This window comes from Molothrus aeneus, chromosome 12 (assembly GCF_037042795.1).
Source record: "Molothrus aeneus isolate 106 chromosome 12, BPBGC_Maene_1.0, whole genome shotgun sequence".
NCBI classification, from domain to species: Eukaryota; Metazoa; Chordata; class Aves; order Passeriformes; family Icteridae; genus Molothrus; species Molothrus aeneus.
This window is the reverse complement of record NC_089657.1, coordinates 21,073,571-21,091,130: the sequence shown is the minus strand read 5'-3', so window position 1 is coordinate 21,091,130 and position 17,560 is coordinate 21,073,571. Positions and strand designations below refer to the sequence as shown.

General features: G+C 41.3%; 1 protein-coding gene across 9 annotated transcripts in view; it reads left to right on the top strand.

Moving 5' to 3' along the window:
• Positions 1–17,560, top strand: part of WNK2 (WNK lysine deficient protein kinase 2) — a 96,092-nt gene that overhangs the window by 35,204 nt on the left and 43,328 nt on the right. For all 9 annotated transcript variants that reach the window (XM_066558217.1, XM_066558216.1, XM_066558218.1 and 6 more), the window contains exons 3-8: positions 826–1,046; positions 4,095–4,252; positions 11,247–11,335; positions 12,142–12,361; positions 14,777–15,065; positions 17,140–17,336. In XM_066558217.1, the coding sequence (XP_066414314.1) occupies positions 826–1,046; positions 4,095–4,252; positions 11,247–11,335; positions 12,142–12,361; positions 14,777–15,065; positions 17,140–17,336 (1,174 nt within the window). The remainder of the gene's footprint in view (positions 1–825; positions 1,047–4,094; positions 4,253–11,246; positions 11,336–12,141; positions 12,362–14,776; positions 15,066–17,139; positions 17,337–17,560) is intronic.

Genomic DNA, 17,560 nt, shown 5'->3' with positions numbered 1-17,560 from the left:
GCAGAATTTTGGCCTCCATCTCTTTCTGCCTGCTTCCCTGTTTCAGTTATGCAACTCAAAGCTGTTCTCTGATGTGTTTCATTTTCCGCCTGTGACGTTTGGATTTGTCAGGGTGTGTTTTGTGCTTGGCTCTTGAGCTTGTATTTGCATGTTTTGTTAGGGAATTCAAATGGAATAGCACTTGAATGGTAGAATCTCTCAGAAGCTGAAGGTGCTCTAGGTCATCTCCTAAACAATATGAATTAATAGCTTCTGGTACTGACAGTCTTGTTAAGGCTGATATAAAGCAGTTGGCATGAATTCTGGAACAGATTTTCAGCCCCAATGGGAGCAGTACTCACCCAGTGTGCTACTCTGCCAGTGCATTAGCAGTCCCTACATCTTCCCCAAATGTCCCCTCCCAACCAGCGCTTCAGGTAAATAGAAAGAAATGCAGGTGTGTGGTACAAAGATCTAAGTTTGTGGTTAAAATTAAACTTCAGTATTCTTCTGATTCAAAATTTCAAAATATATGAACATATTCCAAAGCTCTTCTCTTCATGAAATGAATCACTGAATGATTAGACTTCAAAATATTTGGTTGTATTTGCACCAAAAATGCTTATTATCATCCTCCCTAAAACTGAATGCTCTAATTCCTCCTTTGTGAAGATCTATTTCATTCAATTTTGGGATATTTCTGTGCTGCTCTTGTGGCATCTAATAAAGGGCTTTTATCCATAGTGGAGTTTCAGAAAACTTAAGCTATGATGTTAAAGCCCCTCAAATCTCTAACAAAGTATTTTCACTTCCTTTTTACCCACTTGTGTGTGTGTTGTGCTCCAGGTATCTGAAGAGGTTTAAAGTGATGAAACCTAAAGTCCTGCGGAGTTGGTGTCGGCAAATCCTGAAGGGTCTTCTTTTCTTACACACAAGAACTCCACCAATAATTCACAGAGACTTGAAATGTGATAATATTTTTATTACTGGACCAACTGGATCTGTGAAAATAGGAGACTTGGGTTTGGCAACACTCAAAAGAGCTTCATTTGCCAAAAGTGTCATAGGTAATGCTCCTGTTCTCTTTGACTTCCCTCGGTCAGTATCGTGGCTGTCTATTTAACATCTTCCTTTCCCATTTTGCATTAGTGATTTTAAAGTAGCAAATTGGTAGTGGAAGTTAAAGTGGGTTTGGGACTGTTGCCTCTATACCCCTATAAAAATAGGAATCAGTAAGTAATGGTATCATAACTTCCTCTTCTCCTTCCTCCTGTATCATCCTTAATGCATAGGGAGCCCAGAACCAGTGAAGTCTAAACAGTAGAAATTTCACATATGTACTTGGCTGCTGTGGATCTGCTTAATTTCATTGATTTTAATGAACTCGTGTTTGTTTATATTTGTTAAGTTTCTCTCATTTTTAACTTCTCGTAACTGGTGGTGTTTTTCTCTGTTGAGGGTCAGTATTTCTTCAAATAATTTTTTTGCAGGGTAACAGTTGTTCATGGGACATATTGGAATAATATCAACAATAACAATACTGGGAATAATATAAGTAATACCAATATTGGGAATAATTCCAGAAGTACTAGTACTGGGAATAATATCCGTCATATCTATACTGGGAATAGTATCAGTAGTAGCAATACAAGGAGTAGCATCAGTAGTACAAATATTGGTAAGAATACTAGTAATACTTATACAGGTTTTTGTAAAATCAGTTATGAACAGAACACCATCAAAATACAGTCATGTCTGAAAGGAATTTGATACTGTAAGGGCTGCAGGATGCTGGCAAAGTGTCTGCATTCATTTTGGCAATTAAACTAAGCTTATAATTTTCATGAGCACTACTGCTCCAAGGAGAGAATAAAGGAGGCATGGAAACACTGGTGATGAGTAATGCTGCCCCCTCTGCAGAGGGAGTAGCTCTAAAGGCATATCAGTAGCTGCATTTCACGTTGGCTGGAAGGGATGAAATCAGCACACTGCAGTGTCTCTGCGGGAGCCCAGCCAGGGCAAACCTGCTCCTGCCAAGAGCAGCTGAGTGGGTGCTGAACAGCTTCACGTTTAGCTGGGCTGTTATGTTGAAGGATGCTTGTAGGTATTCCTTTCCACTCCAAGGAATGGGGGAAATGTCATTTTTGTTCTGCTTTGGAATGGTGCCAAGTATTCCATTTGTTTCTTAGACTATTGCTATCACTTTTTCAGATTTGTTTTAAATGCTCTGGAATTCATGAGATTCACTGCTGAGTTGTGTTCCTTCTAAAGCAAGGCAGCAGCTCCAAAATAATTTCTTGTGGCAGCTGTTAACCTTTTCTGAGTATCAGCCTCTGCCTTAGTGACAGCTTTAACAACACCCAGAGAGAGCGACTACACTGAGCCTCCATGACATGGGTCTGGCTGATTTGCTGAGGCTGTAGGCATGAGTGTCTTTGAGGTGGAAGGAGAAGGTGGAAGAACATAAACAAGGGAAGAGATCAATCTTGAATTTTGTGAAATTAATTTTACAGAAATACTTGTTCATAAGTTAAGTCAAGTCTACTCCAGAAATGTGTGCAAAAGCAGACCCTAATTTTGAGGGTTGTCCTTTACGTTGCCGTTTAAAAAGAGTTTTGGACAAGTCAGAAAATCCTAGAATGGTTGGGATTAGAAGGGGTCTTAAAGATCATCTTGTCTGCCATGGCTGGGATACCTTCCTCTGCCCCAGGTTGCTCCAAGCTCCATCCAGCCTGGCCTGGGACACCTCCAGGTATGATGTTTCCTCAATTTCTTTAGGGACTTGGGTGATGGCTTGTACCTGGAGGAGATTTAGGAAGAAACATATTACTGTGAGGGTGGTGAGGCCCTGGCACAGGGTGCCCAGAGCAGCTGTGGCTGCCCCTGGATCCCTGGCAGTGTCCAAGGCCAGGTTGGATGGGGCTTGGAGCCACATGGGATAGTGGTAGGTGTCACTACCTCTCAGGGGGTGGATGGGATGATCTTTAAGGTACCTTCCAATCCAAACCATCCTGGAATATGCCAGAACTACTTTTTCTGATTCTATGTTACTTTAATTAGAGTTGTGCTTTTGCTGCTGATTAGTGATGACATAACAAAGCATTGATGGGATCTGCCAGGGCTGGGGGCAGTTTGGGTGCTGAGGCTGGACAGAAAGAGTTTATCTGGGTCTTTCTCATGGTCCAAAACCTGCCACTCTTTTTTTGGCATCCCAACAGCTTGCTGCTACTGTCCCTTGACACACCATTGCACTGATCTCTCTTCCTTCATCTTTTCTATGTAGAAAGGAAATAAATGAATTACAGTAGGAGATACAGTTCCTGGAATGAATTACCCAAATGTTAATAGTTTTCTGTTTTGCTTTGTAAGCCCTCCCTTTTGAGAGTAGTTTGCTGAGGAAATGTTGCCAGTGTTGGGGTTGCTGCTTGTCCCCAAGCTGCATCTCCCAGTGCCTCACTTCATATTTACCAAGTTGCATCAGATTCCTGATTCCCCAATTCCTATTGAGTAGGACCTTGTTCTATGAGTAGCCTCATTGATTTGTCCCACTAAACCAGTGACAGAATTAGGTTTGACGTTTTGTGCATGACTCTGTAGGTGATTTGTGATACTTCTGGTTTCCAAAGTGCTGTCTGCCTGCTGGTGGTTACTCTGTATCTCTGGAGGAAACAAAAAAAAAAGGCAAATTTGCACTGATGAAAGCAAGAGTGAAGGTTCTCATTTCTTCTTCCCTTTTCACCTCCCTGGCCCTTTACACATCCTTCTCTCCAGCCAGACAGAAACCATTCTATCACTTCGGTATGGGCAGGAAATGAACCATAGCTCATTTTCTTGCTCATTTTTGAAATTTTTCATTCTTTTCCTTCCCCCTCCCCTCCATCCTGCTTCCCCTCTGCCCTGCTTTCCCACTTTGGATTATTGTCAACAAGCCATAGGCATGGAAGTGCATACATCGACATTGGATTTGCTCCCTGGGAGATGCTTGAGCTCTTTGGAAATTATCTTGTATGCACCTATACACAATTGTACTGGGCACACTTCTCACAGGTGAAAAAGCTTGTGGTTAAAGCCATTTGGACTCCTGTAAAAAACCAACATTATGTTTGTCTGTGTAGGTACACCAGAATTCATGGCCCCGGAAATGTATGAGGAACACTATGATGAATCTGTGGATGTCTACGCATTTGGAATGTGCATGCTGGAAATGGCTACCTCAGAATACCCTTACTCAGAATGCCAGAATGCTGCTCAAATCTACCGAAAAGTAACCTGTGTGAGTACACGTCCTTAATTGGTATTGGATCCTGTCATTGGAAGGTTCAAAAGCATATTTTGATGAGGTGTTGGTACTGCTGAATGTATACTGCATTCTAGAAGTTGAGGTATCTGAGCTCTGGGTTGCACAAACCTGTTTCAGGCTTATGTGTAAGCTTACAATTCTACACTTGGAGTGTGTTTTGATGCAGCTACATCAAATATTTTCAGTTACCTTTGTCACTGATTTTATCTCCATCGGCCGCAAATACAGCCCAATGGGCTGATGTGTGGTAGTTTAATTCTTCTTAAAGTGTTGCTTTTAGCCCAGAGCCACTCAGAAATAATTTTAAAGCCCACAAAAGGCTTCAGAAGCTGCTCAGCTGTGCAGTTATCTTCATCCTCTGGCTGTAGCAGCTCCCTTGGCATTGCAGGAAGGTGAGTGTGTGCAGCCATGGATCTGCTGGATGGTTACCATGCTCTGCACCATGGGGTGGCTGCAAACCATGCTGCAGCTTCTCAGAGACATGGAATGGTTTGATTGCTCAGGTGAGTTCCTTGCCTTTATCTCTGTTATCCAAGGCTAGGTTGGGCAGGACTTGAAGCTACCTGGTCTAGTGAAAGGTGTCCCTGCCCATTACAGGGAGGTTGGAATGAGATGGTCTTTAAGGTGCCTTCCAACCCAAACCATTCTGTGATTCTGTGATGCTAGATCTGCATGGTTACTCAGTGTTGTTATTCCATGGTTCTTTATCACAGTGTTTATTTATTAGCTTTGGCACAAGGGATGTTGGCTCTGTTTTGGTATGGTCCTTCAGATATGGCCTAAATGCTACCAGTGTGGGCAGCTTAGGGGACACTTCCTTGGACTCTAGGGGTTCTTGGGGTGGCTACAAGAGGCTCTTCTAATTTCAGGCTCTGTAGCCTCATGTCCTGCCTGTGAGACTGGTCAGGTACTCAGTATCACCATGGGAGCTGGTATTACTGGGAAGGTGTGTGTGCACCTGGAGCCATGGAGAACATCGAGCTTTTCATTGCTCCATGTACCTAGAGAAGCTGTGTGCACACCTCGTAGCCACCTGGAATACTGGAAATTAAGACTTTGCCAGTCTCCTAAGCCTCATTTATCAAAACAATATCCAAGATGGCAAAGAATAATGATTAATCAGAGGATTCCTAATTAGATGTTATATTTCAATTTTTAGACTTTAAGTAGCCATTGTTTTAAACACTGATGGAAGAAGCCTGAGCCAACTCGTTTTCTATGGCAGTAACATTTACACAGCTCAGAATTAGATGGTAAATTATTATAGTTTTGTAAAACTGGCTTTATACTGGCAGCTCCAGAGAGGTGGGAGATGATATTTGTCATATAGAAAAAGCAATGATGCAGAAGCTGTTGAAAGGTCCTTGTTGGGGGTATTTTTGAAGCAGAACTGTCTGGGAGGGAAAGCTGAAGACAAAAGCATCAGGTACCAGCACGGAGGGTGTGCAGTTTTCATCTGAATTTGGGGTAGTAGCAGTGAGAGCAAAGGCACCAGGATTCCTTAGATGGCAAAATTGGCATTACTGTTTTTCCAAGGAAAGGGTTAACCAGCTCTCTGTTGAGTGGAGAAAGCCCTGTCAAATGCCATGAGCTGCACAACTGTCAGGCTGGAAGGAGGAGCAGGGGGTGGACCTCTGGGGTGAGGGTGCAGGAGGAGCCTCGTCCTGGGGGAGATCCTCTGTCCCAGGAGGAGCCTTCTGGTGGGCTCAACAGCTTCTCTAGCGGAGTTGCATCTGCAGGGGAGCTGCCGACAGAAGGGACCCTGCTCCAAGCAGTGTGAGTGGTCTGTGGGGTCTGAGGAGGAGCTGGAGGAGTTTGGGGTGTGGGGTCGTGAGCCAGCACCATGCAGTGGGGTCTGCCCTAAGCTGGGGCAGTGATTACAAAAAGACAAAGTAACTCTAAGATCACTTGGAATAAGAGTTAGGTTTGGTGATGCAGCAGCTTGTGCAAGCCTTGGGGCTTATAAACTGAAATATAGTCAAAAATGGAGTGTAAACCAAGAGGCTGAAATTAGACAGTTTTCTTCCAGTATTAGATGAATTTTAGGGCCTCACTAAGAGCAGAAGGTGGCTCTGACCTTCTTGGATGGAGAGGGTGCAGAGCCCCTGAATGCTGCAGCTTCTCAGTGGGACATTTGCTTCTTTATGAGGCTGGGGCTTTTTTGCACTAGAAAGATAAATACTATTTCTAGTGTTTTAAATTGAGGGTCAGTGCATTGTGAAATGTGTTTGCTGTGTCTAGCTGCCTGATGCCTTTATTTAAAAAGTATAAAATAAAATAACTTTCTTTTCCTGCCTTGGGTTCAGCATTGTAGTGGCAACTACCAGAGGTATTGATAGCATTCATAGGGGTTGGAATTGCTGGCTAGAGTTTGCATCAAGAAGTGACAACCAGCAAAAAGTTTAGACTGCCAACCTTCTGTTGGGTCCCACTGAGCTGATATTCTCCCTGCTGCCCAGCACAGGCAGGGTATGATTTGGGTTTTGCCACTATAATATGTTTTCAGTAGTTTCTACTCTGTTTTCTAACACTCTACCATGCCCTTGCCTGGTACTAGGACATGAGATACACCTCAGGTCCCAGCTGTCCAAATCACACGTGTTGGTCATCCTTATTGGTGTAGAAAATGTAAACATTACCTTTCTGAGACATTATTTCAGCATATGTCACATTCTGCATGTCTGTAGTGTAAGATTATAATTTATTTCAGTGACCTTTTATTCTGCCTGACTGTATTCTTACGGCTAAATAGCTGCATTAATTTTTGCATTTCTGTTTTTCTGCGTGTGCCTGTATGTTTGCAGTTGTCCAGGATAAGGAGGTGGTCATGTTTGGGAATGTGCAGAGGGGCTCATTTCTCTGCCAGACAAGACATGCTTGTTCCAGCCTGTCACCTCTCTCTGCCCTTTCAGCCTGAATGATGGAGTGTAAACATTTCAAAAATGGATATGTACCGTAAATAGAAAGCACATCTTTCCCAAGCAGTGGGGCCAAGCCACATTTACCACAGTTCACTTTGAAGTGATTTCCTGGTCAGCATATTTGCAGTGCCCTTCGTTCTGATGCCATAATCTCATTTTTCATGCATAACTTGATGGTTTTTCTTACTGAGATTTTTTTTGTGTTTAATCATTCTGCCAAGTGATTTTGATGTAGACAATAGTGATGAAACATTGGAATCCGTGACCTTCCCAGGCTGCTCCAGCCTAGTGTTTTCTTAGGCATGTGCTGCAGAGTGCACAGCAGAGCAGCTGCATCTCCAGAGAGTTCCTGGCCATCTCCTTGGGTTTAGTGGTACAAACCTGTGCTTCAGAACAACCCACCCTGTGACAGTGTTCTGGTTTGCATGTAAAGCTTTCATATTGTTTGTTCTCATCAACTCTTGAAGGTTTTCTCAGCATACGCAGGCTGTATGCCATAGTGCACACAGGCAGAATTAATGCTGCGGCTGTGGCACAATGACAGCAGGCAAATCATGTTGTCAATGTCATTGCATGGACTTCTTGTGGCTTTTGGAGATCTTCTTAGATCTGCAGGTAACCCTCTTAGCTTTGCATTAAGATGGAGCACCATTCTGGAGGGAAACAGAGATGAGTTTATAATTGTACACTGTGATGTCATAGAACAAGATCCTGGTAAAACTGAGAGCTTTACCTTCATTTCACTGACTTCAGAGAGTGTGTACCAAGGTGCAGTTTCAGTTGGAAATGTGGCTTCACCTTTTTTGGTAGAAGGTTTTTTCCATTTTTAGGAATGACATGAGCCTAGAGTTACCTTCAGGTGGAAGGTGGAGTGCTAGCCCAGAGCAGGCTGACTCTGGGGTGGAAGGGCACTTCTAGGGGCCAGGAAAGCCTCTAGAACACTGACTGACGTGGGTCAGACGTGCCAGTGACTTGTGTGGCATTCGCTGTGTCCCTTCAGAGCATCACGTGCTGCTCTTCCAAAGTGTGCTCTGCTGATGGAAAATGGCGAGTGGCTGTTTTTAGACCCTGCAGAATAAGCAGCACGTTTCTTCCCTCAGCATGAAGGATGCAACTTTTTCTGTATATGTCTGGCTATAGACTCAGATGCCTTGTACTGGAGGGCAGTGGATCATAAATCTAATTTCTTCAGAAAGAAGGGTATGGAAATAAGTGGTGGTGAGGGAGTCAGAATAAATCATCCTGTTTGGTACAGAGAAGCTCTCCATTTGATCTCTCATTTTGCTGTTGGTTTATATATGTGTATATATATTTCAACATTTAAGGAATCTGTATTATCATTATGCCCCTTATGCCTCCCAGTGAGCTCAGCCTTTCACATGTGGTGGCATTGAATTTATTTTAATTTATAAGAGGCTGTACAGCTTCCAAACTGTCATGGATAATCTCTTGCCTAATACACTTTGAATTTTGGTGCTGTGTTTCCTTGGGAATGCTCAGTGAAAACAGATGGCTTTTGTTTAGGTGAATGAGATGAGCCCTTTGATGGCAAATAGAATCCCCCTTCATTGTCAGGGGCACTGTGCTGCAAGGGAGGGTTTGCAGCATCCCAGTGAGCTGGCCTTGGAGAGTTTAATGAAGAGTAAGGAAGAAAAGCATCCTATAGCACAGGGACAGGGAGAAAACACTTTGCCAAAGCAACTCTGTTCAGTACTTCACAATTTTTGTCCTCATTTGTTTTAGTCATCTACTCATAGCTGTTCAGCAGATTAACACAATGGATACTTGGAGAGGAGTTGATGTTCTACCAAAGATGGGGAAAGTGTTGGTGAAAGAGTTGCTGTTTTTTATTTGTGGAAGCAATTTGTAAGGTCAATATTGGGAACCAGTCATTGGGGATCTGATGCTCTGGGCTCCCTGTGCTAGGGCCTCCCCACCATCACAGAGAGGAATTTCTTTCTTATGTCTAATCTAAACCTGTCTCTCTTCAGGTTAAAGTCTTTATTAGATCTTATTATGTTTTCTTCCTGGAGAGTGTCACACTATTATGGAAATCAGTTTTCTCATAGCAAACAACAGTGAATTGAAATGTATAAGATTTATCCTTCTTCCTGATGGAGAACACACCAGACTCCTGTAGCTTAAACATGAATTATGGTGCAGAGGAGTCCTGCTGAAAATACATTTTGATGGTGCTTTTGTTTTCTTTCATTTCTGATTCAGGTATCAGAGCTCTCCTAAGAGCTTACCATGGCACATTGGAGCCAGCCTGGGCTTTGCAGCCCGGGCACTCCAGTGCCTTTTGACACATTTTTCTAATACACAAAATTTGAACCCTTGTCTCATCAGTGAGATTTAGGTTTGCTTAAGCAAATAATTCTTTTTAGTGGGTCACAGCCAGCCAGCCACGTGTATGAATAATTTCGTTTTGTTCTCACAAAAATGGGTTTCTTTGGATCGCTGCAGCTTTCTGCTGAAACAAAACCAAGGAGCTGAGTCTTTGAGTGACTGTTCTGTATATTTATTATTGTTTTTTCAAAATCTACAATTTACATATTTCATTCTAGAATTTCAAGACAAATAGGGGGTTGTTGATCTAAAATTATTAATAAAGTTTGAAATAGAATCTGCAGCTTGAACAGAATGTTCATAAAAGGAAAAAAGTATAATCTGATGCTGAAATATTCAGAAATTCTGAGAGAAGCTCCAGCCCTCACTGAAATTCATCCATAAAAATTATTTAAGACTTAATTCGGTGTATTATTTGCAGACCCTCTTTGAAAATACTTGTTTTCTTCTTTTAATGCACTGGGTGAGCCAAAAGTCTACTCTGCGGGGCTCCTTATCTGTGACTGCATGAGCCATTATTTACTATTATTTCAGAGTGAAACTTTAATAGGATTTGTATGGAGCTAAATGTTCAGTTCCCATTCAGTTATGTGCTTTAACACATTCTGGTTTTTAGATAAGGGAAATTGTGTTTCCTTTTTGTTCTGCTCATTGACTTCATTGGAAGTACTTGGGTCCTTAAGTGATAAGGTCCAACTGCATCATCTCTTCTCAAATAAATTTTGTCATATTTTCATCCGTATACATCTTGGTTTAATAGGTAGAGGTAATAACATGGTTTTAAAAGGGAATCAATTAATTCTGTGATTTATGTTGGACATCAAAAATACAAAGAACAACTTCTTGCGTTGCCACTTGTCACCTGTAGCTGAATATATAGATGGATGTGGGGACACTGATTCTGCTTCCCAGAGTTTTCTTCTGCAGTGGGTAGTTGGTTTTTCTCCTTGAAAGGCCGTGCTCATAGGTTGCTGTTCCAAATCTGTTCCCAGCAAAAATGCTAACATTTGACAGAGATTTAACTAGATTTATAGGTTGCACCTGTTCTATCACATATTCCCAAGGGGTTTCTAACAACATCCTGGGAAATTCAGGAGGAGTGCAGAGATGTTGTATTCTCCTGCTTCCCTGCTTGGTTTCAGGGTTGATCTTTAATTTTTTTATGCAGAGGGGAATATGTTGGAGAGTGTTTGGGTGATGGAAAAGAAAGAGGTTTGTGGGAAACAGGAATATGGACTATTCTAAGGTATTTTTCACTCATTTTCAGTACTAGCTATCTGAAGAAAAACGTGATTATCTGTCCTTATTCATTTAGTGCTTTGAGAGTTGAGGCAAAAACATAAAAGGAATAATTCCAGAAAACGGTTATTTTTGAAATTTAAACTTAGCTGTTTCTTGAATATTCACTTTAGAGTCCAGAGGATATAAAGGTAAGATTTGAAAAAGTTGGTAAAGAAAAAGGGATACTTCCCCTGTGTACGGCTGAGCTCGTGCAAACTACTGTATTAGTTTTGAAGTGCAATGGTATTTAGAAGTATAGTATCCCTAAATCCTTAACTCATTTTTGCATTAAGCAACTTAAAAGTTTTAGTAAGTTCCTGGGTTGAGTTACCTTTAAAATGCAGAGAAAATATGCTTGATTAAGAGATGTAATGTAATTCTTTTTCACATTAAATTGTTTTTCTTTATGCTTTTAGGGTATAAAGCCAGCAAGCTTTGAGAAAGTTACCGATCCTGAAATTAAGGAGATAATTGGGGAGTGCATCTGCAAAAACAAAGAAGAAAGGTTTGTTTCAAGGGATCGAGTTTTGTATTAAATAACATGTATGCAGGGATTTCAGAACTGTCTGTGGATTTCTGCTCTGGTCTGTGGGTCTGCCCTGTGCAGAAGAAAATGCAGCATGGAAGTGCAGATCTAAATTATTTCCTGCTTTCCTGGCATTCAGTGTCAGGATAAGCAGTGCTGTTGTATCTCTCAGCCACTCAGCATCACTGTGGAGCTGAGCTAGGGTATTCTTGCAATTTCTGGTTCAGCAGTCCAAAAAATGTCAATGGGAAGGTTCTGTAGGGGGCAGGGAGGGTGATAAAAGCTGGTGTTGTGGATTCATCATGAGCTGTGGTAGCAGATTTCAGTGCCCTCTGGACATGGAGACATGTGCCTAGTTTCCAGCTTTGGTTTTAAAAATTAATGTTTTACTGGTCTCTGCCAGTTTGTCTCGTACTGAGTATTTCCTGACTTTCACAAATACAGTTTTTAGAGACTGCAGCTCACAGCCTAGAGAGAATCTCTTCTCTGGTACTCTTTAAGCTCAGATACTTAAGAAAAGTTGAACAAAGCTATAATCTGCATTTCTCTAAGTGCTTGTGGTGTATGAATATTGCTTAAGCTTTGAGAAATAGGAAATGTCAATTTTTTCTTTTTCAATTTCACTTTGTTTTCAAAATCCCACATCTTTTCAGAAAGAACAAAAATTCATTATGGGTGAACACCAAACAGTGTAAATATTTCCACTTTTAACAGCAGTTTCTTTTTACAAACCTTTCTAAAATTGTTGACTTGCAGTGTTTGATTCTTCTTTATATCCTTTGCAGATATGAAATTAAAGATTTATTAAGCCATGCGTTTTTTGCTGAAGATACTGGGGTAAGAGTGGAACTTGCAGAAGAAGACCATGGTAGGAAATCCTCTATTGCCTTAAGACTCTGGGTAGAAGATCCTAAGAAACTGAAAGGAAAACCCAAAGATAATGGAGCCATTGAGTTTACTTTTGATCTGGAGAAGGAAACTCCTGATGATGTTGCACAAGAAATGGTAAACTACACTTCTGATAAAAATGTGTATATATAGAAAGTAGTGCCTAAATCCCAGGGGCCAACAGGAACAAGCTGGGTAAACTAACTTCACTTGAACCACTCCAGGTGTCCAGTTTGGGCACTTTGCATTGATTTTGGAATGACTACTGCAAGAAAGGGGTGAACGGGGAGCAGCTAACTGAAACATATTGTTTGAAAGCAGATGCCTGAAATCACAGTTTACATAGCTTAGGAACTATAGAGGTCTGGTCTACTTTTAGATTTTTGCACGCTCTTCTCCAGTTTCTATAGGCTGTTGAACGTCTTTGAATTTATTTGGAATCTATTTAGTTCCAGACAGCAGCCAGAAATATATTAGAAGAGTTCAGAAGTTCAGTCACAAAGTATTCTGCATTGAATTCTCCAAAACACTTTCCCCCATCTTTTCTGTTGGTGTTCCTTAGAAGGAATGTAGATGAGAAAGGTCTGTGGTCAGCCGCTCCGCCCCCAAACTTTGATAGGAAACTGGATTCACTGAGTTAGGAGTAAGCTTTGGATTTTTTAACTGATAAGTTTCACTTTCGGAATTTCTGTATCTTTATAGTTGTGTGGTTTTGTTTGGGAATCTGTGTTCCATTTGCACTACATTGTCCTTGAACTCCTATTTTGAAGGTATCTTGGCTGCAATTGTTTTGGTGTTCTAATGTCACAGAGGTCAGGGTCAGTAAGCATTGAGCCAAGGGTCTGAACGTTCCTGTGCTTGCAGAAACGTTCCTGTGCTTGCAGAAATGTTCGTATTAGACTCTAAATCCCTAGAGATCCCTTTTAATGATGTCATCACCACTCGTGTTCTGCTCATGAGGCACTCATTTTGGTAATGCTGCCTTGCTCGGCTGGAACTCATCACCATTTACTCTGAGTTTAGTGGGAGGAATTCAGGCTCCTTTGTCTTCTTGTCGTTAGTTTGCAGTAGGTCCAATGTTTTTCCAGCAATATATTATTACAGAACTCATTTAGTTTAAAAATTGCTCTGGTATCATTACTTACTGTTATATTGGAAATATTTGGAGTTTCAGAGTTCTCTAAGTTGCTTGGTCCATAGTTGTGATGCTTTATTTTGAAGAGGAAATAATTCTCGTGAAAAGTATATTTAAAAGGATCATGCCCAAACTACGTGACACTGTACCTATTCCCAAATAATTTAAAAATCTGTTTTCTACATTAATGCATACCTAAGAGACTGCCCATTAAATGCTTTCAAACCTGAGGCTGTTGCAGGGGCAGAAAAAGGGGACATTTATGCTAAATGTCTTTTTCTAGTCCTTATGAATTGTGGAACACCAAAGCCATGTGCTTTCATCTGTTTGTTGCTTTGTGTGCTGTGGAAGAGAGGAATGCAGGAGACCTTCTGAGTACAGGGAATTATTTATCATTACTGATGGGATTTTGGTAGTCAGGCAATCCCACCTGCCCAAACGATATGGGCAAAGGGGAGTGGAAACATTCTAGTGGGTTTGGAAAGTGAAGTTAGCTCTTGAAGCTGTGTTTTAAGATGCTTTGCACCCATTAATTTTAGCAGTGAAAATCTAAGCTGTGAAAGTGTCTTATGTTTGGGCAAGAGCAAAACAGGAAAGCCTCAAGATTTCCCCCATGGATGTAAGTGCTTTCAAATATGCATGTTAAGAATGTAGGGAGAGCAGACAGATCTCTGGTACGGCATTATTAAATGAAAATTCATACCCTGCACTGCAGGAGATTATGCAAACAAATAACACAAAGATGAATTTCCATTTTATCTGTTCAGCAGTTGAGTTCTGAGAAGCCTCGTCCCCTTTTCCATCCAATGGGAAGAGTCTGCTTTTTCTTTGTAAAAGTCGATCAATACTGACTGACTTCACTATTTAAGAGAAGTTAATTTGAAACATAATTCTGTTAACATCTTGTCCTTGATGATTTGCTGTGCTATTAAGCAGAGCAATTTGGATAACTCTGTGTGTTGGACGAGTTAAGACAACAAATTCAGATTTAGGGGCAGTTTGATTCACTCCAGGTGCATTTTTTAGAAATTCTTTTTCCTGTTTTGTCTATTCTTTTAGTGTTAAAAAGGAAAAAAATTAGGGAAACCCATCTGCCATTAAACTTTCTCTCCTCAATGGATGTTCAGTGGTGGATAATTAGAGCCAGTATATAGTCAGGTCTTAGACATTATATCCTGGGTTTTTTTTAATGGATTGGGAATAGAAATTCTACTGAGAAAGAACCCCACTCCATCAAGCTCTTGAGTTCCTGTTCTTGAGAGAAATAAATTAATATAAATTCTTGTTGTTTCAAATGGATGTTTTCTTTGTTGGGAAGAGGTTCCAGTATCGTGTGTGTGCTTGTGTGTGTGCCAGCCACGTGCTCAGGACCTTGCTAAGTGTGTGTTCCTCTGCAGATTGACTCGGGCTTTTTCCACGAGAACGATCTCAAGATCGTGGCCAAGTCCATCCGTGACCGAGTGGCACTGATCCTCTGGAGGAGGGAGCGCATCTGGCCCAGGATGCAGTCAGAGGAGCGCCGTGACTCGGAGTGCCTGGACAAGCTGAAGGCACCGCAGGCACAGCAGGTCCAGGTCACCTACCTGTCCCACACGGGCCACCACATCCTGTCAGAGCCTGAGGAGCCGGAGGCGGACCAGCACCCCTTCCAGCAGAACCTGCCCACCAGCGTCACCTCTGTCGCCTGTAAGTCCTGTGTTGGCTTCGTGGGCACACAGGGATGAATGTCTGAGGGGGAAACCCATTGTGACCTGAGTTCAGGTGAACTGATGTGGGTGGTTTTGCACAGTAGCTCAAAATCCACAAACATCTGGGACAGATGCATGACAATTTCAAAAGCAATGAAGTTTCAAGGAAACAGTATTATATAGATATCTTTATATAACTTTGTATATATTTTTGCTACTAAACAATTATCACAGAATTTCTGTTTTACTGTTCTGGACTTGTATGTAAGCACATTTAAGTAAAAGATGCATTACATTTAGCAAGACAGCTGCTGCTTCAATTCAGGTATTTTATAAAGGGCTACATTGAGGTCTGCTTTGAATACTGAAATATCCATGTGTACCTGTACAGGAGAAATCCCTTTACATGATACGAGAAATAGCTACATTTGATTAACATTCGCTATATTGCCACATTCACAAAGGTTTTCATCTGAAGCTAAAATTAGGTTATTTCATTTTTTTGGATCATATACTTATTTCATGCTAGTTCATTTGAGGAGCACTGCAATTATGTCTCTTTGTTTCTAGTGCTGCAATGAAGTGACTTGTGCTTCCCATGGCTATGCTGGACATGAGTTGGCAAAATGTTATACTAAATACAACCTCCACAATTTATTTCCTACCCCTCCTCAACTTTTAACCAGAACTTGGTATTATTTGGCAATTTGCTATCAGATTATTTGAACATTTTTCTTAGCATAGGACCTCTAAATTAGGGTAGCACCCATTCATATAATTTGAGATTAAATGTAAAAGCGGAAATTAATAACTTTATGTGTGCAATGTACATTCTATAAAAACCTGAGACTGACTCACAGCTTTTACTTTAGCACTCTACCATTAGACACCCCTATTCTTTTTCTTTTTTCCTTTGAGGTCCTGAATAATTGTTTGTAATAAAACAGAATGTTAATGCAGCAGAAATCCCATCATGAGAATAGGGCTATGTTGGCTCTTCAGAAATGAATTGAATAAATAGAGAGGAGAGTTTAATTTTGGAAAAGAAAAACAGTTGGGGGAATAGCTTGGGAGTACTGAAGAAAAATGTCATCTCTGGTGCTATTAAAAAATAATTTGTTATTTAAAAGCCAAATAAGTAAAACTTTATTTAGAATATGGAAAAAAGAGACAGAGGAAGGTGTTGGGAAAAGAAATAGTATTTAAGCTTAAGCTATAATTTAAGATGGTTATTGAAACTGTGTTGCAGTTTTCTTTCAGTTTTGAATTTTAAATCCCTATTAAAGCTATTTGTCCTTGGGATACATCTAGCTGCAATCTGGTTGTCTCACTTCCTTTGTCAAGTGAAGAAAGCAGTAATTTAGGCTCAAACAGAGTTGGGCATTTGTATTTTACACATTTTAAAAGTTGTGAAAAGACTTTTTAAAGTCAGTAATACCGATATTTCCAGTTCCCAAAGGACCCAGTGCTTACCCAGTGCCCGTAGCTGTGCACTTCCATAGGTTAACTGGGCAAATGCTCCACAAGAACTCCCACAGATCTGAGTGTGCCAAACCCATTGGAACCTGCACAGGGGTTTGTGTCTGACCTTAATTGCACTACACTCAAGCAGAGCATGACTTGCTGAACTAAAATCATACAGCATAAAGAATTTTGTCATTTTCAGGGCTGCTGATAAAAGCAGTGTTAAAGTCAGTGCATTCCTGGAAGATGGAACTCTAAAAGACCCCACGATCTGCTCTGAACATGACAATCGGGGTTTCCTCTCCTTTTATCCTACAAAATCTATAAGCATCTGCAATTATGAATGTCAACCTTATGCCCTTTAAAGGATATAGTAAAGTGCCTGAAATATCAGTGTGTACAAAAATCCATGGGGATGGGTTTTGGCTTAAGAGAAGCAGTGTGTGCCTTTTGTAGAGAATAACATTGGTGTTGTATAATTTATTTATATAAAGAAAGGGCTAGAGTAGTAAAAATGCTAATTACATAAACCATGGTGACCTTGCTCTAAGATCATCACTTGAACATGGGGAGCTGTTGAACTTTATTAAAAATGACTGTTCTTCCAGCTGACAGCACGTTTGACAGTGGCCAGGGCTCCACAGTTTATTCGGACTCGCAGAGCAGCCAGCAAAGCGTCATCTACTCGTCCCTGCCAGACGCTGTCCCTCCTGCCATCCAGAGGGTGTACAGCCCCCCCCTGAGCGAGGGCCAGCCTGTGCCCCACAGCCTCCCCCAGCTCGGCCACTACCAGCAGCCCTCAGCAGTAAGTCCAGAGCTTTTTCAAATAGTTCTGTATCTTGGGTCATATTTCATATTATCATTTATGCTCTTGTTCCCAGAGGGTATGGGTTCCAGGGCTGTCTGTATGTACTCCTCACTCACCTCTGCACACAGTGACCTGCTCAGTCCCTTATCAGTCTGTTGGCATTAGTGGCTTTGCAACAAAGCACAGGAAGGACATGGACCTGTTGGAGTGTGTCCAGAGGA